The sequence below is a fragment of the Schistocerca gregaria genome, chromosome 2 (genome assembly GCF_023897955.1).
Source record: "Schistocerca gregaria isolate iqSchGreg1 chromosome 2, iqSchGreg1.2, whole genome shotgun sequence".
In the NCBI taxonomy this organism is placed as follows: Eukaryota; Metazoa; Arthropoda; class Insecta; order Orthoptera; family Acrididae; genus Schistocerca; species Schistocerca gregaria.
In genome coordinates, this window is record NC_064921.1 from 409,808,023 (window position 1) to 409,834,915 (window position 26,893).

The window sequence follows — 26,893 nt, forward strand, 5'->3', positions numbered from 1 at the left end:
TGTTGTCATCCCTTGGAGCGACCTGCTGTCACTCCTCGTTAATTAATGCTGGTTTATGTGTACTTAATTTTGAATTGGCCATTTTAATTAATATTTTGGAGCGCAGTATAGCAGTAAGGCAACCTCATTGTATACCACCTTGTGCCCCGGTCTAGTACCTTAATTTTCAGTGGCACGAGTTTGCTCCACTACCGGTTTTACTGATGTGCTCCTTTCAAAATCTTGTCTTGTATAAGTTTGCCACATGTGTGTCTGGAATCACATAGATGTGCTTTTGTGTGACTTCAGTGCTAGTCAGTTAAGGGAATCTTCATTTTGGCTTGGCTTCCACTGAAGAGTTTGAGTGGAGCGTAGTGTGTATGATTTGTTATTCATTTAATTCAAAAATGGTTCAAATGGCTCTGAGCACTATGGGACTTAACTGCTGAGGTCATCAGTCCCCTAGAACTTAGAACTACTTAAACCTAACTAACCTAAGTACATCACACACATCCATGCCCGAGGCAGGATTCGAACCTGCGACCGTAGCAGTCGCGCATTCATTTAATTACTGTAAGTTTGTTTGTTTAATGGGGAGCAAGACATTTAAAAACTGTTCGCATTAACTCCCCTAGTTGCTGGGTGTTGCTAATTCGTTCCAAATGGCCTAATATGTATTCAATGTCAAGGCTGTTGATTAGTTGGTTACTGTGAGTACAAATTCACACTATTTATTTGTTACCGAAATTGTTAAAAAGTGTCTGTGTCGTGATTCAATCACTAGCTACGTGTTTGAGCTAAATTGATATAAACCTTACACTGCCTCCTTAAAATTTGTTGCCAGCAGAAACCCTTAAGAGAACTAAGTTTTGTCACTGTTTATGTTAACCTTTACTGGGAGCAATATTTCATTCAGTTAAATTTTGTCTTAAGATGTGTATTTCTCTGATGTAATAAACGAGTGATAAAAGAAAAAAAGCAAAGGGGTCTGGTCCTTCCTATTGCGTCCGGTTTGTAAGACGTATCAGCTGTCTCTGGTCAGTGATCGCATTAAAAGATGTTGAACGATTTAATAAAACAAGACTTATACTTTTCACTTTATTGGCTATAATATAACGTTACAAATACATAAATAATAAAAAAAGGCATGAGTGATTATGGAGATGCAAGCGTATACGACAAACTGTTGACCGATCGTCTAGGCGAAATGAGGCGAGAGAAACCGGAACAGTCTTCTTAGTCTTGAAGTGGTTACGAGTGAGGAGGAGAAGCGCCCGCTGCGCAGTGTGTGTGTCATCACTGGACGTCCAGCAGGTGGGGTGGGGTGAGCTGCGCCTCAGCCCTGGCCGTTGCCCACCAGCTGCGCCACCTGCTGCTGGCACAGCATGAAGCGGCTCTGGTAGTTGTAGTCGAGAGCGCCCGTGCACCCGTAGCCGCCCAGCCGGTGGATCGCCGCGAAGTCGAAGCAGTCGATGCGCTGGTCACCGTTGCAATCCTGCAAACAGACCAGAAAGCGCTCTGTTACTGGCCATGTCGCCGTATGTCACAGAGCAAAAATATAGCAATGACCTTCAGGTTGGCCAATCTCGAAACTTTTCCCCGTGGAGGAAGTGGCTGGCTGTGCTGTAGACCTCCGTGGAGTCTGTATGTACATTAGCTCGTGTAAAGGCGCTAGAAGAGGCAGTTTTGATGTTGCGATTGATAATGGAAACTTGAAACCTCCCCTTTGAAAAATTTATGAATGATTGTGCTGTTAAACCCCATTACGTTATTTGATTTTCAAACAGCTGAGCAAAACTGAACGTACTCAGACATTTCTCTCTTTACTTATTCTGATCATCACTAAACTGACAGCCAATATTTTTAGCGCAACGCAACCTGACTTTCAATAATCCCTACAAAAGAATGGCCCTGACTAACAATAACCTATACCTTTCATGAATCACTTACCTCCCAAAAATCTTAGTTACTCGAACTACTGCAATACAGCGAGCGTCAATACTGCCAGCTAAATGAAAGATTGTAACTACTGAAGGCACTAACTACTGATAGGCATACTTAGCAAATGAAAGATTTTGATAGAGAACAAACAACGTATTTACCTTAATAGTGTTCAAAAGTCATTATATATATATATAAAGTTCATGACATCCAGTCTTACAAATGTACTGTCTGTGATGGACACAGGTCCAGATCATCCGCTCTCAAAACTAAGAGCGAACTGCCCAACACTACAAGAGCAAATTTCAACAATGCAAACCAGCGACAGACTGCACACAGGACAGTCAGTGATTTTCATATAGAGCGCTACATGGCGTTACCAACACAAAAACCTAAACAGCTTACTTACACCTAAACAGCCTACTTACAAACTAGACAAAAGAAAAACCATGATACCTTCATAGGATTTATCGAGCTGGAGAAAGCCTGCGTCAGTTTCTAATGGTGCAAGATGTTCAATATTCTGCGAAAAACAGTGTAAGCTGTAAGGAAAGACTGACAGCAAACAATACGTGTAAGAACCAAGAGGGAACAATAAGAGAGGAAGACCAAGAACGAAGTGCTCGGCTTGAAAAGGACATGAGACAGGGATTTAGTGTTTGACGCCTACTGTTAACCTATACATCGAAGAAGCAGTGAAGGACGCAAAAGGAAGGTTCAAGTCAAACTAAAATTCAAGGTGATAGAATGTCAGTGGTACGATCCGCTGATCACATTGCTGTCCGCAGCGATCGTGAGGAACTACAATATCTCCTAAATTGAATGAACATTCTAGTGAGTACAGAATATGGATTTAGAACAAATCAAAGAAAGACGAAAGTAATGAGAAGTATCAGGAGTGTGATTGTCGAGAAATTTTAGATCAGGAGTGATGATCACGAAGTAGATGCAGTTAAGGAATTCTGCTATCTATGCAGCAAACTAATCCATGACGGAGGAAGCAAAGATGACGTCAAAAGCAGACTAGCACTGGCAAAAAGGACATTCCTAGCCACGAGAAGTCTCCTTGTAGCAAACACAAACCTTAATTTGAGGAAGAAATTTCTGAGAATGTACGCTTGAAGCGCATCATTGCATGGTAGTGAAACAGGGACTGTGGGAGTGCTGTAGAAGAAGAGAATCGAAGCCTGCGAGACGAAATATTAAGGAGAATGTTAAAAATTACGTCGTGTGATGAGGAATGAGAAGTTTCCCCACAGAATCTGCGAGGAAAGGAATATATTGAAAAAACTAAATAGAAGAAAGGACATGATGGTAAGACATCTGTTACGACACCACGGAATGACTTCCATGGTACAACAAGGAGCCTGCCGGTGCGGCCGAGCGGTTCTAGGCGCTACAGTCTGGAACTGCGCAACCGTTGCGGTCGCAGGTTCGAATCCTGCCTCGGGCATGCATGTGGGTAATGTCCTTAGGTTAGTTAGGTTTAAGTAGGTCTATGTTGTAGGGGACTGATAACCTCAGCAGTTAAGTCCCATACTGCTCAGAGCCATTTGAACCATTTGAACACGGAGCTGTAGAGGGTAAAAACTGTAGAGGTATGCAGAGATTGGAGTACATCCAGCAAATAATTGAAAACGTAGGCTGCAAGTGATACTTTGGATGAAGAGGTTGGCACAGGAGAGGAATTCGTGGTGGGTCGCATCAAACCAGCCAGACGACTGATTACTCAAAAAAATCAAACAAAAAAATAAAAGTCTTGTCAACACAGCTGTGGTAATGGATCTCTTTCCCTAATATCAGTGTGCTACAATTAGGCACACTTAGTTGTCGGCGAGGGGAACATTAAAACCCATAGATGTTTAAATACCCATTGCAATACGGATTTATCGGATACTATGATAGAATCATTTAACTGTTATTTACTTCCATGTCTGTCGTTTATTAAAAATTCATTTTTTTGGGATCAGAACCATACAAAACTTGTCTGCGTGTCTGCTCGCAAACTTGTCATTTAGTGTACACCTGACACAAACCAAATAGTTCATGTGCAAATGTTAACCAGTTGGTGTAAGTCGATAACTTCAAAACTGTTTATAATAAAAACAGAGTACCTATGAGGCAGGCCTCGTTTTTAAAAAGAATCATAAAATGAAAGTAAGTATGTAGTTTTAACAAAAGAGACAATAGTTTTCATTATAATGAACGGTTTCGGCTTAATTATGGCATTTTCAGATCTAAACACAGTACAGTGGCTTCAGGTATCATTTAACATCCCCTCCATACCTCAGTTCTTGAGATGCTCTAATTTGGACTTTGTTCATCTATATAAACAAAAATATAAATGTTCGTTAGTTCAAAATCTTTAATCTAAAAGAAAAACGTTCTTCACCGAGTACTTTGAAATTTCGACACGTTGGATTCTAATACCTGCATGTTGTTATGTACGTGCTTGTCACCTAAAATACAGAAATGTATATGTAATATGTAAAGGGGGAAAATTGTTAGCAAAAATCTCAAAAAGTTCTCTACTGATTTCCTTCATATTTTTACATGATACCTTAAATGAACATTCGGATGCACATAGGCTGTATAATTCTTTCTACCAAGGTGAGCCAGGCCCAGTTACACGAGGACTATGCTCACTTGTCGATAGAAGTGGAACTTCTCTATACTGGCAACCTCCAGCATTACGCACGGAATGGTTATGTTGCAAGCGTCGCTCACTACGACGACTGACAGGCGCTATATCGCTGTATTCCTGTTCTCGAGAGCTATCTAATAAACAAAGTATGAAGTTGCATTTACTTAACCCGTAGTTGCTTCAGTATTCTGACAAATAAAGAAGTCGTGAATTTTAACCATTACACTCTTACTAGTCCAAAACATAACTTCAGTATCTGATCAATTTATAAAAAATCGGAGTCAGCTTTACATAGCGTTATAGTGCTGCCGCATGTATTTTCAGGATATTTCATAACAATAAGCACAAATTAGAAAAAAGAAAATAGACAGAAATAACAAATGATGGCAGCATAAATGGATTTTTGTATTACTGTGCGAATCAACATTCCAGTAGTTTTCCGAATGTTAGTGGTTTTAATGACAAAATTTGACGAAAATCTCATTTCCAGCTAATTTTCGTGGTTGCAACAATCGACATCAGTTTATCGCGCAACATGATCAGAGACAGAATTTCACTGTATTCTTTTTGGTAACTACTTTCTGAGATCAATATGAAGAAAACTAAGGAGATGCCGGAACTCTTAGTTATTCACGACTTTATTCTTGCGATAAGAAAGTCTGTTCGCTAACATGTAAAACCTCGTCTTTGGAATGGTTATACAGGGTGAGGCAAAAGCCTGGAAACACCCCAATAAAAGTCGAACGGTCTGAGGAATTATAGTGGCGTCTGGTACGGGGTGTCTGTAACTGGTGGGCGCAACTCGTAGGAGCTATGGCGACAGAGGCGACCATCTTGAAATCCGCCATCTTGTATTTCGGTTATCTGTTTCAAATGGGAAGGGCGTCATGTGGCACATTATTTTGAACTGCCTCTTTCTCACGAATATGTATTGTATTGTATTGAGTGGAACTGGGGACCTAGAAACGACGGAGAGGCTCCGTTCCTGCCATAGCCCTCAGTGGTTCAAAACCCCACAACAGGCTACAGCAGTCCACTCACCCCACCGCCGCCCCACACGGAACCCAGGGTTACTGCCCCCCCCCCCCCCCTCCAGTAGACACCTCATCCCCTACCCCCCTTGGGAGTGTCTCACACCAGAAGAGTGAAACCCCAACGTTTGCGTGGTAGTGTATGCGTACATGGAGGAAGTGTTTGCACAGCAATCGCCGACATAGTGTAATAAGGGGAACCAGCCCGCATTCGCCGAGGCAGCAGGAAAACCACCTTAAAAACCATCCACAGGCAGCCGCCACGCCGGGCTTGACACTAATCCGCCGGACGGATTCGTGCTGAGGACTGGCACGCCTTCCCGCCCTGAAAGCAGCGCGTAAGACCGCACGGCTAGCCGGGCGGGCTCAGGAATATGTAATTGAAATCTGTTTTAAGATATCTTAATTTTTGTAGAATTTATCACCTGTTAAAGTTTGAAATCATAAGGAGATGTTTAATTCTGTTTACTGTTACAGGTGACCCACAGTGGCACTAACGCAGCAAGAACGCATTGAAATTGTGTTAATGAGTGCTGGACGAAGTTCCAGAGTGACTGCTGCTGACTTCAAGGCCCGGCATTCTGAAAAAAATGATTTTCACACCTGACTGTATCCAAGTTAGTGGACAAATTTCGTGCAAGAGCTTCTGTGGTGGACAAGTCACACAATGGACGTCCAAGAACAGCCACCTGCGAATAGACTGCAACAGCAATTTGTAGCCTCCTCTTTGAAACGTCCACATCAACAATATGTGATGTCAGTCAGCGTTGCACACGATCATATAGCAGCCGTACAAGTTACAGTTGCAACATTGTCTCTCGGAGGATGACTCTGATTGGCAGGTGCAGTTTGCAGAATGCGTTCTGGATCAGTGTAACAGGAAACTAAACTTCGTAGGACAGGTACTGTTCAGTGACGAAGCTAATTTTTATGTGCAAGGAGATGTAAATAAACAGAATCATCGTTACTGATCAGATTCAAACCCCTCGTGGTGTGTCCCTGTAAAGGTGCTGGTGATGAAAAAGCGATGGTTTGGTGTGGGATTTGGGACACAAGAATCGTGGATCCATTGTTTATTGCTGTAACCTTGAATGGGGAGAGGTATCTTAACATGCACTGTTGAATCTGCAGGGTGATTTCCCAAACTTTTTACAAGAAAGCGGTGTTCCTCCCCACTATGATACTGGAGTCAGAGAATTTCTGGAGGAACAGTTTGGAGGTCATTGGGTAAGAAGGAGCAGTTCTATCGAATGACCACCGCGGTACCCTGATCTTACACCTCTTTTATCCGTGAGGTTATTTGAAATCAATTGTGTATGAGGCAAAAATCAACAATGTAACCCATCTTTGCCGGCGTGTTGAGGAGGCGTGTGTCTCTGTTTGACCCACAAATCCTGCGACGTGTGAAGCAGGACTGGCAAAGACTCAGGTTGTGTGTCCAGTGCAATGGAGGTCATATGGAGCATATGCTGTAATGCCGACTCTGATAAGTGTCTTAAACTTTAACAGGTCGTAACTTCTCCACAAATAAAGATATCTTATTTGCACGTGTCTATTCCTGAGAAAGAGGGAATTCAAAATGATGTACTACATGAACCGCTTCCCATTTGGAACACGTGACTCAAATCCAAAGGGCGGATTTCAAAATGGCCACCGCTCACATCATAGCTTCTAGAAGTTGGGCCCCCACTTACAGCCACCCCATACCAGATTCCATTATGATTCCTCACACCGTTCGACTTTTATAGGGGAGTATCCGGACTTTTGCCTCACCCTGTTGTTACGTTACATTAAACACGCGAAACAGAGATTCTTTGGAGCTAACTCTGGCGGCCGGTTCTGTTTACAAGTTCAATTTGTCAGTGCTTAGCATCAGATCCGAAAACGCTTTGCGTTGATGTGTCAACCTTGTTAACATTCTGGTGTAAGGTTTTCGCGATGCACGCTGCTCTACGGAGGATGACATCTTCAGCCACAGGCATGTCAGAAAAAAAGACTACGGAGAACAAAAGAAGGCACATGAACAAGAGTTCGACTATAGAGCAAAACATAATGTGGAGTTTTTAACGAATAATGGTTAGTAATACAGATTTAATTTTTTACTGCTTGAACCGAGTAATAAACTAATGGTTAATTGGAAAACGTTTATTTGGTATTCAGCGTATAGCCTGTAACACATTTGTGAGACGTATTTTATACAACCTGTTTAGTGTTTGCCACTGTGTGCTCGTTTCGTGTTAGGAAGTGTTAACCGCAACGACGATGAAGCATGGTGTTTCCCTGTCAGTAAGTGTGAGAAAATGGCTCTGATCACTATGGGACTCAACTGCTGTGGTCATCAGTCCCCTAGAACTTAGAACTACATAAACCTAACTAACCTAAGGACATCACACACATCCATGCCCGAGGCAGGTTAGTAAGTGTGAGACTTAAGCATTTTGCCGAAGAATATTTCCGTGTGTAGGTCGTTTCACAGACGCTCTCTCAGTACAGTATACCTAACAAAACATAGTAGATGTAGTGTCATTCAAAATTATCTAGATACTTTCGGTGATTGTAAAAAAAATGTTTCTATTGACGTATGGTATTGTATGATTACATTTATGGTTACAGAAACCCAAGAAGTTTCTTTTACTACAGTTAGTTCCAGCAACATGGCTACCAGACCAATGGTGGAGGACTTTGCGTGATGGAATTCTGCAAGAGTGAGTCTTCAACTGCAGTTCCTCGTAAATTCAGCAACATATTTAACAAGACCCCACTTACCTGACAATCTGTTGACGAATTGGCGTAGAAGTTTAAAGAAGGTTTCTTTGTAAAGGCAAAAGCAGAGCGTGGCCATTAACGTATGAAGAACATTTAAAAATATCAGGGAAACTTTCCGAATTGGACTATAGACTGGATATGTGTCGTGAGACTAACGGTTCAGACATTGAACATTTGTGAACATGACACAAAAAATTTCTTGAGTTCCTGTTCCTATACATATATCGACACAATACCCTACGTCTATACAAACATTTTTACAATTACTTCAAAGGTTTTACATAATTTTGACTAATACTGTATTATAGGTCGACATTACCGTAAATCAACTGAGGGAGCTGCTCACATACAATGCCATTGTCACCTGCATGTAATAAGAGACATGCTTTAAGTCAATGTCATATTTCGTCAATAGCTGCAATTTCAGAGCTGCACTACTGTCAGTCATAAATTATTAGTGCCATATCATGGCACAATTTTTTTATGTTTGACTATGGGATAACGGTGAAACTGCAATAGCAAAACAAAAACGTCTACCGTCTACCTTAAGGAATTCGTACTGGTTCAAGACCCTTGTCACTAGAAGTTAAACAGGCCGTCTACCTTACGGAATTCGTACTCGCCCGGACCTCTGTCACTGGCAGTTAAATAGATAGGTAGCTGTAGTTCAGTTCTGATCGCATTACTTTGTTCTATCTTTTTTGCAAATTTCCTAAAAAGTCTTCCATGGGTAATATGATAACGAAGCAGCCTATGAAACGTTAACTTATCCATTTCCATCCACTATACGTCAGCAGATAACTTCGGAAGAGTATTGTCTATAAAATTGTAGTCTGTTTCTTGGTAGGTAAGGTCAAATGTGATAACAGTAAAGGTGTTGGCGGTCCATTTCGATTAGCAGACGTAAAATGTGCAGAAGAGGATTGACAGATTTTGCACTGTCATAATTTTATACTGCAGTAAAACTATTGTAAAATCATCGAAGGAGGAAGACTGGCTACGGAATAATAAATATACATCAAGAAATAAAAATTGTTTCTCGTCTTATTCTTTGTAACACTGGCTGAATAGAGCGAAACAGACGGCGGCGGGTGGTCAGACTCAGAAAGACGGCTCCTAGTGTAATCTTATAGCGTTTTCACACTACAGAGAAAACTGCGGGCATGCGTTTTTCACTTACCTGGCCGAACTTGGACATGTAGCCTTGGACGACGCGCGCTGCACAGAACGGCTCCGTGACGCACCTCACGTACGCTGCAACAGCAAAAAGACAGCCGTCACTAACACTCGTACTCACCGTCAGCTGCAAATAGTTCCAGACGACAAGCAACCTTCACCTGTCATTTATCAGTCAACCACAGAGTTATTACCCACACTTTTTTCCTGTACTTGACCTTATTTACTCTCACGATCAGATTGTGAATAGGCCATGACATTCTCCGCTTGCTGATGAATAAAACATAAACCTTAACAATTTCGAGAAGTAAAAAAAGTTGTCATAGCAGACGGAAACAAAGATCTACTGGAAGACATTAGATATTACAAAATATACATGGACTAAGATGGACCCCTGTAGATGAAAAAGGTAACACAAGATCCGACCAAAAGTATGAGAAAACTTGTTAGTGGACATTAAATGGGACGTGTCCTCCTTTCGCCTTTCTGACGACTTTGACACTGCTAGTCTGTTTTTCATGTCCTCCTCGCTTCTTCCGTCGTGGGTTGTTTTGCTCCCTAGTAGCAGAATACCTTAACTTCATCTATTTCGTGATCAGCAATCCTGACGTTAAGTTTCTCGCTGTTCTCATCTCTGCTACTTCTCGCCTCTTTCGGTGAGGTGCCTGAATTTGTGGAGGGATGGCAGACCATTCTTTCTCAAAAGCAGAAACCATAGAGGGTAGCGATGGACGCTGGGGTCTGACGGGAAATTTACGTTCTGACTCATCCCAAATATGTTCCAATGGATTCAGATAGGGGCTTTCTCAGTCTTCCTCTACAATGTTTACTCTCTGTAGCTTCCTCTAGTACCAGGGAATTATTTCCCGAAGTCTTAGTAGGTCCTATCATCCTATTCCTTCTTCTTGTTAGTGTTTTCGATACATTTCTTTCTTCGCTGAATCTGCGAACCTCTTCGTTCCTTATCAGTCCACCTAATTTTCAACATTCTTCTGTAGCACCACATCTCAAATTGTGCGATTCTCTTCTGTACTGGTTTCCCCACACTCCACGTCTGTCATACAATGATGTGCTCCAAACGTACGTTCTCAGAAATTTCTTCCTCAAATGAAGGCCTACGTTTGATACCAGTAGATTTCCCTTTGGCAGGAATGCCCTTCATGTCACTGCTAGTCTGTTTCTGACGTCCTCCTTGCTTCGTCCGTCATTGGTTATTTTGATGCGTAGGTAGCACAATTCCTTTACTTCATCTACTTCGTGATCAGCAATCCTGACGTTAAGTTTCTCGTTATTCAAATTTATTCAAATTTCTGCTACTTCTCGTTTTCGTCTTTCTTTGATGTACCGGGTGATCAAAAAGTCAGTATAAATTTGAAAACTTAATAAACCACGGAATAATGTAGGTAGAGAGGTAAAAATTGACACACATGCTTGCAATGACATGGAGGTTTATTAGAACAAAAAAAATAGAAAATATTGCTAGACCCGTGAAAGATCTGATGCGCGCGTCGTTTGGTGATGATCGTGCGCTCCGCCGCCACTTTCGTCATGCTTGGCCTCCCAGGTCCCCAGACTTCAGTCCGTGCGATTATTGGCTTTGGGGTTACCTGAAGTCCCAAGTCTATCGTGATCGACAGACATCTCTAGGGATGCTGAAAGACAACATCCGACGCCAATGCCTCACCATAACTCCGGACATGCTTTACAGTGCTGTTCTCAACATCATTCCTCGACTACAGCTGTTGTTGAGGAATGATGGTGGACATATTGAGCATTTCCTGTAAAGAACATCATCTTTGCTTTGTCTTACTTTGTTATGCTAATTATTGCTATTCTGATCAGATGAAGCGCCATCTGTCGGACATTTTTTGAACTTTTGTATTTTTTTTTATTCTAATAAAACCCCATGTCATTTCAAGTATGTGTGTCAATTTGTACCTCTCTATCTACATTATTCCGTGATTTATTCAGTTTTCAAATTTATACTGACTTCTTGATCACCCGGTGCTCTGAATCCTCCCATTCAACATATTCTGTAATTCTGCTTCACTCTCACTGACGATAGCAAAGTCATTATCAAATCCTACCTCGCGTTTCAACTTGAATTTTAATCCCATTCATCGACTTTTCTTTTATTTCCATCATTCCTTCTTTAATGCTGTCAGGAATGTTATTGTCCGCGAACCACTCATTAGCAGATTTTACTTTATGACAGGGTAAATTTTCAGCCTGATACAATTAGTCATTATCTACGAACCGTTCCTCTACTGTACGTAGTATGCTGTAAAATGTGTTAGTATCCTTCAGCATTTAGCGTTTCATTAAGCGCTGAAAGAGGAACACACTCTCATCACGAACATCACCTCCATACCGTATAGCACCACTCTCCCATACTTCACAACTGGTACCGTACATGATGTCATGTCTTCCAGGCATTCGCGACATCCAGACGATTGCCACAGCGTTATTCGTCACTTCAAGTCACTCGTTCTCAGTCATCTGCTGTCCAGCAGCGTCGCTCTTTACACTTCCTCCAGCGTCGCTTACCATTGATTACAGGTATGCGTAGCCTATGGGGAATTGCTCTATGACCGATCCCATTTTAACTGCCTACACCCAGTCACTGTGGAAGCTGGACTGCTGGTAGCACTTTGGAACTCACGAGTGACCCCTTCTGCTGATCTCACTTGATTTTTTATTACCAACGTCTGCAATGTTCGGCGGCTCCTGTTCGTCAGTACAACATGTCTGCCTTGTCTTGGTTTATCTATGGTTATTACCTTGAGTTTCCACTTCGCAGTCACATAGCCAACAATCTACTTGGGCAGTGTTATAAGGTTTGAAACGTCTCTGATTGATTTACTGAGTGACATTCAATGACTACTCCCCGTTCTAAACCACTGAACTCTCCTGACAGAGCAGTTCAGATGTTGCTGCTTTTCTGCTAGTAACACAATCCTCCCCCCCCCACCCCACCCCCACTTGTTTACTAACAGGTCCGCCTTTCGTTACAAATGGTAGTCAATTTCTAACTACTATGGGCTTCTGGCAACTTTTGATGAAATACAGTATTTTGAGAAATCAAGAGGATGCCGTCATTCAGCAGTGGTGTCCAATGAATGATGTATTTATGATAGAAAGTAATAGATACTAAGGTCAATCGGTATCGAGGACTCCGACTGGTGTAAAAGTTTCCATATAATCACAGGCACCACAACAAGCTGGTTCAAATGGATGGAGGGTACAGCTATAGGCTACTCAGAGATTAAGAGTCATGTTCAGTATAGACTAGCGTGCAGAGTTGCATTAAAACATTAGTTTCATTAACGACCACAACAACGGCATATTCAGTATTCCAGGAGTCAGGATGGTGGTATCACTCCACCGGGCCATGAGGATGTGAAATATATTGACAACGACAGAGCTGTTGTGAATAAGGAAAAGTAATAATATTTTATCTGAGCACTTCAAATACTTCTTTCAATGGAGTCCCATATCCACCTGATTTCACCTTCCAGAGGAGGAGGAGATCAGTGTTTAACGTCCCGTCGACATCAAGGTGGTTAGAGACGGAGGACGAGAAGGAAAGCGTGCCCTCTCAAAGGTATCATCCTGGCTTGCCTTAAGTAGTTTAGGGAAATCAGGGAAAACCTAAATCAAGATGGCCGGTAGCGGATTTGAACAGTTGTCCACCGGCCGGGGTGGCCGAGTGGTTCTAGGCGCTACAGTCTGGAACCGCGCGACATCTACGGTCGGAGGTTCGAATCCTGCCTCGGCCATGGATGTGTGTAATGTCCTTAGGTTACTTAGGTGTAAGTAGTTTAAGTTCTGGGGGACTGATGACCTTAGAAGTTAAGTCCCATAGTGCTCAGAGCCATTTGAACAGTTGTCCTGGCGAATGCGAGTCCTTTGTGCTAACCAATCTGCCACCGCGCTTGGTCGTATTCCGGACTCCGGTGATAAGTGTGGTGTACTAAACATTTGTCGAAACTGAAGAGGATCTCCTTGCAAACATTCAGATGCTTGTGACACTGTCCGAACAACATCGACTGCACTCTAACGCATGTTACGGAACTCTGTGCGAGGATGACATATCTGCATACAAGATGGGTACCGCGAGTCTGAACGATTGTTGTGTACGTATCATATCGTGCTGATAAATAAAATAAAAATAAAAAGGTATCTACTTGGGTTTGGCTCTGGTTACTTTGGGACTCAACTTCGGGGTCATCAGTCCCATAGAAGAACTACTTAAACCTAACTGAGGACATCACACACATCGATACCCGAGGCAGGATTCGAACCTGCGACCGTAGCGGTCACACCGTTCCAGACTGTAGCGCCTAGAACCGCTCGGCCAACCCGGCCGGCACTTGGGTTTGCCACTGAGTTGTTTGAGTCCTAGGCTCCCTGACTCGATACTACTTAACCTTTTGCAGAATGCCCGACACCTTTTGTCATCATAACATGAATACTCATGTAGCCGTATAAATCTAGTTTTTCATTGAGTCGAAGTTTTCACATAGGATTGCCAGATTCTACAACACCTCAGTAAGGGACACCAATGACAAGATCAATTTTTTACCAAGGTCTGTTGTTATTTCATTTCGGCAAGTACATGCACAAGTAGTAAGCAGAAAACTTACTTCAATCACTGTAGTTTAAAATAATGTGTTAATTATCACATTTTTTCTGAATACATACGTAGCCGTTTAACTCGCTTCAGAAGTGAATTAGAATTTACGCTCCTGGAAATGGAAAAAAGAACACGTTGACACCGGTGTGTCAGACCCACCATACTTGCTCCGGACACTGCGAGAGGGCTGTACAAGCAATGATCACACGCACGGCACAGCGGACACACCAGGAACCGCGGTGTTGGCCGTCGAATGGCGCTAGCTGCGCAGCGTTTGTGCACCGCCGCCGTCAGTGTCAGCCAGTTTGCCGTGGCATACGGAGCTCCATCGCAGTCTTTAACACTGGTAGCATGCCGCGACAGCGTGGACGTGAACCGTATGTGCAGTTGACGGACTTTGAGCGAGGGCGTATAGTGGGCATGCGGGAGGCCGGGTGGACGTACCGCCGAATTGCTCAACACGTGGGGCGTGAGGTCTCCACAGTACATCGATGTTGTCGCCAGTGGTCGGCGGAAGGTGCACGTGCCCGTCGACCTGGGACCGGACCGCAGCGACGCACGGATGCACGCCAAGACCGTAGGATCCTACGCAGTGCCGTACGGTACCGCACCGCCACTTTCCAGCAAATTAGGGACACTGTTGCTCCTGGGGTATCGGCGAGGACCATTCGCAACCGTCTCCATGAAGCTGGGCTACGGTCCCGCACACCGTTAGGCCGTCTTCCGCTCACGCCCCAACATCGTGCAGCCCGCCTCCAGTGGTGTCGCGACAGGCGTGAATGGAGGGACGAATGGAGAAGTGTCGTCTTCAGCGATGAGAGTCGCTTCTGCCTTGGTGCCAATGATGGTCGTATGCGTGTTTGGCGCCGTGCAGGTGAGCGCCACAATCAGGACTGCATACCACCGAGGCACACAGGGCCAGTACCCGGCATCATGGTGTGGGGAGCGATCTCCTACACTGGCCGTACACCTCTGGTGATCGTCGAGGGGACACTGAATAGTGCACGGTACATCCAAACCGTCATCGAACCCATCGTTCTAACATTCCTAGACCGGCAAGGGAACTTGCTGTTCCAACAGGACAATGCAAGTCCGCATGTATCCCGTGCCACCCAACGTGCTCTAGAAGGTGTAAGTCAACTACCCTGGCCAGCAAGATCTCCGGATCTGTCCCCCATTGAGCATGTTTGGGACTGGATGAAGCGTCGTCTCACGCGGTCTGCACGTCCAGCACGAACGCTGGTCCAACTGAGGCGCCAGGTGGAAATGGCATGGCAAGCCGTTCCACAGTACTACATCCAGCATCTCTATGATCGTCTCCATGGGATAATAGCAGCCTGCATTGCTGCGAAAGGTGGATATACACTGTACTAGTGCCGACATTGTGCATGCTGTGTTGCCTGTGTCTATGTGTCTGTGGTTCTGTCAGTGTGATCATGTGATGTATCTGACCCCAGGAATGTGTCAATAAAGTTTCCACTTCCTGGGACAATGAATTCACGGTGTTCTTATTTCAATTTCCAGGAGTGTATTACTTTGATGTTAATCGTATTCATACAATAAACAACTAATGTCGGGCGCTGACTCTTGACGACTGACGTCTACTGTCTATGTGCAAACGTTGTTTCTTCGGAGATGTTTTTAGTATTGACTTATTATTTAACTTCATAGCATTACTCAGTAATAAAATTAGTTTGACAGTTGGCTTGGACTACATTTTAAGTAAGGCAAAGTCAAATTTGAACGCATTAATAACAAATACTTAACGCGATGGATTATCGTACAGTGATTCAGACAAACGTGTTATATGCCAAATTCATAGCTACTTCACTATATTGATCACCGACTTATAGGCCTAATATTCATGTAATTTCGACAGATGTATTAAACTCATTAAATGAGTAAAAGTAAAAATATTAAATACACAGTTTCAGTAACCGGCGTACGCGATGATTTTTTTAACCCTGAAAGCCGGGAAGCGTTGGAACCTGTTTACAGCCGCGCGTGTGCAGGTACTTAGGGCAGGAGCCGCGCATACCTCCGTCGCTGTTGGGGTCGTCCTGCGCGATGACGGGCTTGCCGGCGTCCGCCCAGTAGGCCCAGGTGATGCGGAAGAGGCCGCAGACGTCGCCGTTGCAGCCGAGCGTGCGGTTGCAGCCGGAGACCGCCTCGCAGATGCAGCCCAGGCACAGGTCGGACACGGGCGCCTGCGGGTTGCCCGTCGCCGGCAGCTGGCCTGTTGGCACACAACCACAGCCCTCACGTCACCGCCGCGTTTGCGCAGGACCTTCCACGGCAGCATGCAGGATACTCACAGTGTGAACACACAGCCGATGCGACTATTTTAAGAACTGACGTCATAGGGACAAACATTAGTGAATTGGGTGTGTAAGGAATAAAATGCATCTCTTGTTACCGGTTAGGAAACCCTTATAGAAGAATACACGGAAGATTTCATCGTACTAGTATATATTTGTGTGTTGTTAATATTTGGAGCTATTCTTCCTCAGTTTCTAGCTCAAAGTTCTTTAAAGAGCTGTTACGAAACACATCAAACTCGAGCGATTCAAAATAAAATGCTCACACGGAAATGCAACCAGGTAACGGAGTAGACAACCACCGATATTTCGACAATCGAACATGCCATAATATTAAAAGGACAAATTTACCGAAAGTTAGCTGCTTAAGGCAACTTAAATCCTCTACGACCGGGACCGAGCCAATCATGGAACTAAATATGGCATATACAGAAAGACAACACACAGTCTAATTAGCGTCACCGCACAACCAGAAATGACCGTCTGACGGTATCGATAGCGAAAAATTAAGAAATTAATTAGTAATCTGACAGAATTCCCGTCAGTGATCTGAACATTCAACACACTGGGAGAAGCTAAAGTTAAGCTTACAGTTAACCAAATAATTATTATAATAATTACTTCCTTTGTAAACGACTGAAGATACGTAGAACAAATAGGTAAAGTAATACTGGTTGAAATGAAAAATAAAATTTTATTTACGACATTCTAGTAATAGTTCGAGGTATCCGAGAAGCTGTACCCCTCTTGACAATTTGCGTTTTTTTTTTCTTTGTGGAAATAAGTAACAGTTTTATTGCACTTTGATGCTAACGAAAACCATTGTTTCCAGTATTGTTACGGCCTAACATGGACGGTCGCGACACTCACTGCTGTGAAAATTGTTACCGGCTGACCCTCGGTACGACACTAGCGGCCCAAGCGGCGAGAAAGCAGCCGTAAAATTAATGTTTGTTTTTAATTATTTTTTACTTAATTAACGAAGTATATATTTTATTTTTGCATTCCAAGAACTAATCAACAGACACGAATGACTGAAGTAAATGTAAAACCAAAGGAAACTCAGTGACGTAAGCTACAGCTTTTTCCATGAAGAAATTCTTTCGAATATAACTTCAGCTTAATATGTTGAAAGCAAGAGAATGTAAACACATATTTCAAGTACGAAAGCATATATTTCTTTTGTTTTCTGTTTCTGTTGTGATAGCCGCTTTCCCAACTTGTACAAATTTTCTATGGACTCTAGTGATTTGCATATTCTTACACTTCATTCGACTTTCTAATACTTGAATATTTTTGTAAATGCAATTAGTTTGCTTCAAGAGTGAATTTGTTGAAGATTCTTGCCGTTCGTGGCTCAGAAGTGGGAGCAATTGTGCAATAGGTTACACCTAAATGAGATTTTCACTCTGCAGCGAAGTGTGCGCTGATATGAAACTTCCTGCCAGATTAAAAGTGTGTGCCGGACCGAGACTCGAACTCGGGACCTCTGCCTTTCGCGGGCAAGTGCTCTACCAACTGAGCTACCCAAGCACGCCTCACGCCCCGACTTCACAGCTTCACTTGTGCCAGTACCTCGTCTCCTACCCTCCAAACTTTACAGAAGTTCTCCTGCGAACCTTGCAGATCGAGCACTCCTGAAAGAAAGGATATTGCGGAGACATGGCTTAGCCACAGCCTGGGGGGTGTTTCCAGAATGAGATCCCGACTTCGAGTCTCGGTCCGGCACACAGTTTCATATCAGCGCACATTCCACTTCAGATTGAAAATCTCATTCTGGAAACATCCCCCAGGCTGTGGCTAAGCCATGTCTCCGCAATATCCTTTCTTTCAGGAGTGCTAGTTCTGCAAGGTTCGCAGGAGAGCTTCTGTAAAGTTTGGAGGGTAGGAGACGAGGTACTGGCAGAAGTGAAGCTGTGAAGACGGGGCGTGAGACGTGCTTGGGTAGCTCAGTTGGTAGAGCACTTGCCCGCGAAAGGCAAAGGTCCCGAGTACGAGTCTCGGTCTGGCACACAGTTTTAATTTGCCAGGAAGTTTCATATAGGTTACACCTGTTGTTGGGAAATTGTTTCATTGTTTCTGCTGTTTCTATTATCCGTCTGTGTGTTTTTTCCTTTAACTATAGTTGTGATGGCTTATTTGGTACGTTAAACAACGCGCATTCAAACAACTTTTCTACGTTTCACTTTCACTGACTTGACAGGATGTGCAGTAAAATAACTTTACCTTGTTGACTTTACATGCGACGTGTTGCTGCGAATGGTGAGGTTTTATGCTGTTTACTAGTAATTTTTTGGTATTAAAGAAACAGGACATTCTTCAGTAAGTATCTACAGGTTACAAGAAATCATAAAAAAAGCTTATGTAACGTAGCAGTTCACACTTCCCAGTGCCCTGAGGAAGGAAAAAAAAGAGACAAGTGTGGTGTCTTCTTGTTGTTGTTGCAATTTATTGCGCTACAGACGTTTCTGTTTGTAAAAATCATTCTAGATGCCAGTATAAGCTATTACGATTCACTGTCGCTTTCACAAGCTTACACCGAACTCAATAACTTAACTTCATGCCGGCTTGTCGCACTGCTATCGCAACGGGTAAGAAAAACAAGGCGGAAGTCACGACTGTTATGTTGCTTTGTGGTATTATATTACTTAGTCTCAGTATTGCATTGTTTCAGTTGTGAAGCCTTGGCAGATGTTAGCAACACTGTTAATGATCGATTCTTTGGGTGTGTCTGGGTGCACGAATGTCCACGGACAGGCCAAATAATTACTACGATTTTATGTGCGTTTAGGGAAGGCTTTAACAACATCCGGTCTCCTAAAGCAGCTCTGCTTAATTGGGAGAAGCCTGTTTTTGTTTCAGAAGATGCGCATTGGATGCGAGAGTAAAACGAGCCGTTTTCGCCCAGTCAGTCGAGAGAATGTACTCTCTCCCAAAAGAGCAGCTGAACTTCAAATACTGTGACCAATGCATGGCCACATTAAGAATGATTTGAGTATAGAATGAATTAGATCAGTGCTTCGGCTCTGTCGACGGGACTTTAATCCCTGATCTTCTTTGCTTCAGTTTTTATGAAAGAATTATCTGACGACGACATAGAACAGTGAGTTTCAACCTGCCATGCTTTGGTGGGACAATTTCAAAATACCATGTCTCGCTCAAGAGTGTTATTTTCTCATGAATGTACGATATACAGCGGTTCTTACTGGAATCTGCTCTTCTGGACTAAAAAGAATCCTGGGAAGGAAACCGTCTCATGAGCAACAATCTTATCATGATTCCACTTTGGTCGAGTACTTTTTGAAAGGTACCTGCATAGAAATTCTTGTCTAAACATGTTGTAAACACCGTTTTGATACCTCACCTCATCTCAAAGACACGGAATCATGGATCAGCAGGACGGAGCTCCATCTCATTTTTCTACTGAGGTGTGTCAATTCCTTGATAAACACTTTCCAGGCTGCTGAATTGGGTGTTGTCTAGGAACATCTCCAGCCTCATGGAAATGGCCATCATGAAGCCCGTACCTTATTGCACAGTACAGGTCAGTTAGCTCCCATATGACTCAACGTCAGTACAAGACTAATGAAAAATTGCGCAAAGGTGTTTGAAAGCATAACTGCTGACGTACTCCTTAAAATGTCAAGGAAAACACGGAGACTCGTAGGTCTCGGTATAATGTACAGTAGTGCAATTACAGATGCTCCGGATACAAAGGTCTGTATTTGAGTAGTCCAGTATTCAGCACAAAATATATTATTTTGCCGTAAGGGTACGGGGATTTTACGGACACACTGTACAAAACGTACCTTCGTAGAAACTCTTCCCCCTGCTCTGAAATAGGGAGAGACTCTGATGACAGAACGTGGTACCTTCACATCATACTGAATTTTCAAAGTCAGATACTACGTAAAATTCCATAATTATAATTATTTGCGTATTTCAAGGCGTCTAATCTGTACTGTACTAGTTTCATTAATCAGTGGGCCACTTTTACAACGGTATTGGTCGTATCATGGTATCACAGTTTAAGACTTAAATGTAATCGTATTAAAATTCCCATTATTTTGAACAGATATTTACAATGAGAATGATCACTATGATGGTAAGATTCTTATGGCTCTTTTATACAACTTGAAAACTGTCCATATATTTTGTGCATTTCTTCCTCAAGAAAGAATCCATAGCTAGCAATTGAGTTACGTGTGTATAGTATGCTGCTAAAAGATTTCACCGTTACTGATAACAGGACTCTAAGAGCATAACGTTCTAATGACATTCCGTTTGCAAGTATATTTGTTCTCAGCACTTCAACTAAATCAATATTTATTCCTACAAAAGTGTTTGTTACGCAGACCGTAGAGGCACCCTCTACATTAAATGTAACAGTGTAATTTTCCTCTCTTCAGACTGAAATTCTCGGAATTTGCTTTCAATGTGTTCCGGATAACACAATGGTAAACTTTCTTGTTGGGGGGTGGGGGGGGTCATTTGTTTTGTTGTAAGAATCTCTTGTTTTCTGTATAACTATAATACTGCTGCCTTGAGCGAACAGAATTTTTTGGCCACGGGGAACGTCAGTAACGGTGTAAGGGCAATGAAATAGCTTCCATTTAAAGACGGTGCTATAGCGTATATGAAATAGCGCGACTCCAATGCGGCAATATAAGCATCGACATGCAGGGAAGGAGCTAATGCGGCATTGATGTCTATCCAACTTGTATGCTGTAAATACGGAAACGTGAACTGTGGTACGGTTATTACCAAATGCGTCCAGACAGGACCAACGTACGGTTATTCTCTTCTTGGCTGCCGAAGCATAAAACCGGTAGACATCGGTCGGAGAATGAAGAATGTCGGCCAAAAACCACCGTTGTGAAATGGTACGACAAGAGATGCGGCTGCTTCATGACAAAGCACCTCTCCATATAGCAAATGTTGTGACACATAAGTTACGCCAACTCAGCTGGGAGATATTCGGGCACCCGCCCTCTACTCCCGGTCTCTCTCCATGTGATTATTTCGACTGTGGTCCCTTAAAATAGGCCTTGAAGCATCGATGATTCCTGTCATACAAAGTGTAGCAGGTAGTTACAGACATCTTCGCGGAGCAGGACACTGTGTTTTACCAGACGGGTACCATCGACCTGCTGTGCCAGAGCGGTGATTGTCCCATTGCTCACTGCGATATATCGATTATATACGGCTTTCGAAGGAAAATTCTTTTTTTCGCCCCCTACATATGAGGAATAGTATTGGTGCAAATATGCTACCTTGAGGATCTCCTATATTTATATTTTGGTTCTGACTTCTCAGGTCAGTGTTACGTCTTCCTTTTGTACCCTGTATGCTCGGTATGATCGGAACCAGTGGAATATAAATAAGTCAATAACATTTCGGTATTCCAGTTGTTGTTGTTGTGGTCTTCAGTCCTGAGACTGGTTTGATGCAGCTCTCCATGCTACTCTATCCTGTGCAAACTTCTTCATCTCCCAGTACCTACTGCAACCTACATCCTTCTGAATCTGCTTACTGTATTCATCTCTTGGTCTCCCTCTACGATTTTTACCCTCCATGCTGCACTCCAATGCTAAATTTGTGATCCCTTGATGCCTCAAAACATGTCCTACCAACCGATCCCTTCTTCTAGTCAAGTTGTGCCACAAACTTCTCTTCTCCCCAATCCTATTCAATACTTCCTCATTAGTTATGAGATCTACCCATCTAATCTTCAGCATTCTTCTGTAGCACCACATTTCGAAAGCTTCTATTCTCTTCTTGTCCAAACTATTTATCGCCCATGTTTCACTTCCATACATGGCTACACTCCGTACAAATACTTTCAGAAATGACTTCCTGACACTTAAATCTATACTCGATGTTAACAAATTTCTCTTCTTCAGAAACGCTTTCCTTGCCATTGCCAGTCTACATTTTATATCCTCTCTACTTCGACCATCATCAGTTATTTTGCTCCCCAAATAGCAAAACTCCTTTACTACTTTAAGTGTCTCCTTTCCTAATCTAATTCCCTCAGCATCACCAGACTTAATTCGACTACATTCCATTATCCTCGTTTTGCTTTTGTTGATGTTCATTTTATATCCTCCTTTCAAGACACTATCCATTCCGTTCAACTGCTCTTCCAAATCCTTTGCTGTCTCTGACAGAATTACGATGTCATCGGCGAACCTCAAAGTTTTTATTTCTTCTCCATGGATTTTAAAACCTACCCCAAATTTTTCTTTTGTTTCCTTTACTGCTTGCTCAGTATACAGATGGAATAACATCGGGGAGAGACTACAACCCTGTCTCACTCCCTTCCCAATCGCTGCTTCCCTATCATGCCCCTCGACTCTTATAGCTGCCATCTGGTTTCTGTACAAATTGTAAATAGCCTTTCGCTCCCTGTATTTTACCCCTGCCACCTTCAGAATTTGAAAGAGAGTATTCCAGTCAACATTGTCAAAATCTTTCTCTAAGTCTACAAATGCTAGAAACGTAGGTTTGCCTTTCCTTAATCTTTCTTCTAAGATAAGTCGTAGGGTCAGTATTGCATCACGTGTTCCAACATTTCTACGGAAGCCAAACTGACCTTCCCCGAGGTCGGCTTCTACTAGTTTTTCCATTCGTCTGTAAAGAATTCGTGTTAGTATTTTGCAGCTGTGACTTATTGAACTGATATTATATTCCAGTATAGTGTGTAATACCGAGAAACTATCTTTGTTTCATTTTGATGTGTATTTAACTTCTTTATTCTAGAAACGCTTATCTATGAACAGCGCGATGCCTCAAGTATTGTAGCATGTCTTTTGAACAGGCTGTAGCTATTGGAGCATGGTGAAACAGGAGTGGTTAAGCGCGAGGAAAAGTTATGGGCTGTGGCGTCTGAGATGGCGTCCAAAGATATGGAAAAGCTCGAGGCTGTTGGCAGCGCAAACGCTTCTGAGTGGTGTTGGCTCTCCCCACCACCACACGGGTGCGGCTCGTGGCGGTCGACGCTCGCTGGCAGGGTCAGCGGCCGGGGCGCACGTCTGCAGAGACCTGAGCGGGCGGCGGCGGGCATCCGGGAGCGCCTGACCTCGCCTCTGTACTGGCCCTACCACAGCGCGGCAGAGTGTGGCCGCGCTGCCCACCTGCTGGCTGCACCAACTTAGCAGTACGGTACAAGTTTACACGAAACGAAACTGAACTGATAATGTGTTTATTTCGTGTCTGTGGTCGCCGGACAAATTAGTCACCTGGCACTTCGAGCCTAACAGTAATTACAGACGGTGGCAGAAAGCTTACAATGGAGTGGAAGAAAAGGTCGTGCGCCACATATTAAAATGGCAGCACTATGAAAGATAGCAAATAACGAAATTTTACGCTTGTAGTCGAGAGAATAAATGATTAAATTTGTAGGTGATTTGGAGTGGAGAGGACGCGAAATTCGATACACAGAACTGCCACCTGTGACAGCAACGACAGCTTTGACCCAAGTTTACATCAAATGGGAATAAGCTAAGGGTCTGAGCAATTCCGTTCCAACTATGAGACCGTTGACCAGCCGTAGTGCCTGCCTAGTGATGGCACCCCAGTCTCTCGGAAGTCTGTGATCATCAGTTTCCAGTGGGTGAGAGATATGGAGAACGTGCTGGCAAGGGCAACAGTGGTACACCCTCAGTATCGACGTGGGTCAGGATATCACAGCAACACACGGTCTTGTGTTATCTTGTTGGAATGTAACGTCACAAAGACTTAGAATATAGGACACAGCTGACAGCCGTAATACGTCATAAATGTAACGGCTGCTGTCCAAATTACTGGCTACGCGAAAGAGACGCAATCATGTTGTGTATCGAGTGGCATCTCGTACCATAAAGACAACTACTGCTTCCTTGGTACAATTATGAATGCAGTCGATTCCATATCCGCATGACAGTCGACGGATCCTGACCAGCGCGATGCTTCAGAACCGGAAAGACTCAAGGGCGGTAGTCGGGCTGAACGTCCTCATCTTGTAACTAAAAAAGTTTCCTTTCACTACGTCCTCTCAAACGTTTCTGATAGTTTCCAGAATGAGATTTTCACTCTGCAGCGGAGTGCACGCTGATATGAAAATTCCTGGCAGATTAAAACTGTGTGTCGGACAGAGACTCGAACCCGGGACCTTTGCCTTTTTCGAACCTTGCAGAAGAGCTTCTGTAAAGTTTGGAAGGTAGGAGCAGAAGTAAAGCTGTGAGGATGGGGCGTGAGTCGTGCTCTGGTAGATCAGTTGGTAGAGCACTTGCCCCCGAAAGACAAAGGTCTCGAGATCGAGTCTCGTTCCGGCACACAATTTAAATCTGTCAGGAAGTTTCGTTTCTGAAAGTTTCTCCAAAACTGCATGATCTTCGCTTCAGGTGTTCATCCATTGAATCGCCTGAATTACTTTTGGTCCCATATCTAATCAGCTGAAGAAGACTAATCTCAAATGATATGAATGAAGCTGAGATAGGTTCTTGTTTTACGGAGTTACATATCTCAGTTTACTAAGGATATTTAAAAACTTGCTAAGCTGTTACTTTAAACGAAGTATCGGATCAAGAATTTTTTACCTTTCCCGTAGATGCGGAACAGTAAGACGTTTGGGCAAGAATGAATGAAGTAATTCGCCCTGAGTTTAGCATGTGAAAGCTCAGCCGACTGCCAATTCCGTGTCCTTAAACACTGTGCGTCGCTAACCTGTGACAATACCAGGAGGTGGGATGGGCCTCAGTGACGTAGCAACCTAGTCATTGGTTACCCGGAAAGGCCACGTTAATGGCAGATGACCTTTTCGTACAACCGCATATAATGAGCCTGGCTTCTTGCTTACGGTGAACTCGGCAGCAGAGGCGTCAGTTAGCATCGGCTACTGAGAACTGAACCAAGGCAACGGATGTCTTACTCGGACCTGGATTTCTACTGTATGAGGTGCAAGCACTGAAACTAACAGTCCTTCAGAGACTGTGCATGATTCACAGAATTTGTAAAAATATCACTTAAATTGCAAGGAAGCTATTAGTAAAGCTATGCGCAAGAACATTGGTTGCAGCAAATGTTATTTCTATTTTTGCCTTGGCAATACGTAGAGACTTCTTTTAGGCGATGGCGTGGTTTGGCACATCAGCGTCCGGGAGGAGAGTACTGGAAATGATTTAATAACTGTTCCACGTAACAGAATAAAATACCTAACTCTCGTGAAGGATACAAAATTATTAGTGAAACTGATGTTATACAAGTGGAATCATAAAGATTAAGTATAAACACGAAAATTTAGTTACTTTGTTATTTGTTTGCTTCTTTCCAAGTACATATCTTCAGTCATGGTACCGTATTGAAATATCCACGATGAAGTGCCGCAAAAAGCCGGTAGAGGAGCCAAAACAAAATGATGTAGCTCAGTGATAAAGTGAGAGCATGAAGGGAAACGACGCTGAAACAATCCATAAAGAGTTAATGGAAGACACGCAACAATACACTCAAGGGGGAAAAAACCACAGCTCGAAGAAATCGTCCGAATGGAAAATAAGGTAGATGTAATGTACGTGTGCAGACAAACAAATATTTACAATTTTAGAAAAATTGGATGATTTATTCCAGAGAAAGGGATTCGTAAATTGAGCAAGTCAATAACGCGTTGATCCACCTCTGCCCCTTCGGAAAGCAGTTAGTCGGCATGGAGTTGATTGACAGACTCGTGGATGTCCTCCTCAGTTATATTGTGCCAAATTCTGTCCGGCTGGCGCGTTAGATCTTTCATAATCCCGAGCTGGTTGGAGGCCATAATGCATCAAACTTTCTCAACTGGGGAAAGAGCCGGTGGCCTTGCTGGACAAGTTGGGGTTTGGCGAGCACGAACCCAAGCAGTAGAAACTATCGATGTGTGTGGGTGGGCATTATCTTACTGAAATGTAAGCCCAATATGGCTTTACATGAAGGGCAACAGAATGGGGCTTAGAATGTAGTCGACATTCAGCTGTGCTGTAAGGCTGCGGTGGATGACTACCAAACTGGTGCTGCTGTGAAAAGAAATACTTCCCCAGACCACCACTCATGGTTGTCTGGCAGTATGGCGGGAGACAGACAGGTTGCTGTTCCACTGCTGTCCGGGGCGTCTCCAGAAATGTCTTGTGCCTGGTATCTCATTGATCGTGTAGAATTGTTTTCAGTGTTACGTCTCGCTTCAAACTGAGCACCGGTGACCAGCAAAAATCTGTCCCCAATTGATAACGTTTGGACTATTATTGTCAGGGCCCTCTAACCAGCTCGGGATTTTGATGATCTAATGTGCCAATTGGACAGAAGTTGGCACAATATCGCTCAGGAAGTGGACAACGCGTTATTGGCTTTCTCAATTTGTGAAGTTCTTTCTCCTGAATAAATCATCCAATTCTTT

General features: G+C 43.3%; 1 protein-coding gene across 1 annotated transcript in view; it reads right to left on the reverse strand.

Moving 5' to 3' along the window:
• Positions 1 to 1,063: 1,063 nt before the first annotated feature.
• The window catches only part of LOC126322960 (lysozyme-like), a 36,408-nt gene continuing 10,578 nt past the window's right edge, over positions 1,064 to 26,893 (reverse strand). Inside the window, exons 2-4 of the mRNA XM_049994597.1 lie at positions 16,212 to 16,409; positions 9,542 to 9,615; positions 1,064 to 1,474 (exon numbers count right to left, since the gene is read on the reverse strand). Coding sequence (XP_049850554.1) covers positions 1,316 to 1,474; positions 9,542 to 9,615; positions 16,212 to 16,409 — 431 coding nt within the window. The 3' untranslated portion in view covers positions 1,064 to 1,315. The remainder of the gene's footprint in view (positions 1,475 to 9,541; positions 9,616 to 16,211; positions 16,410 to 26,893) is intronic.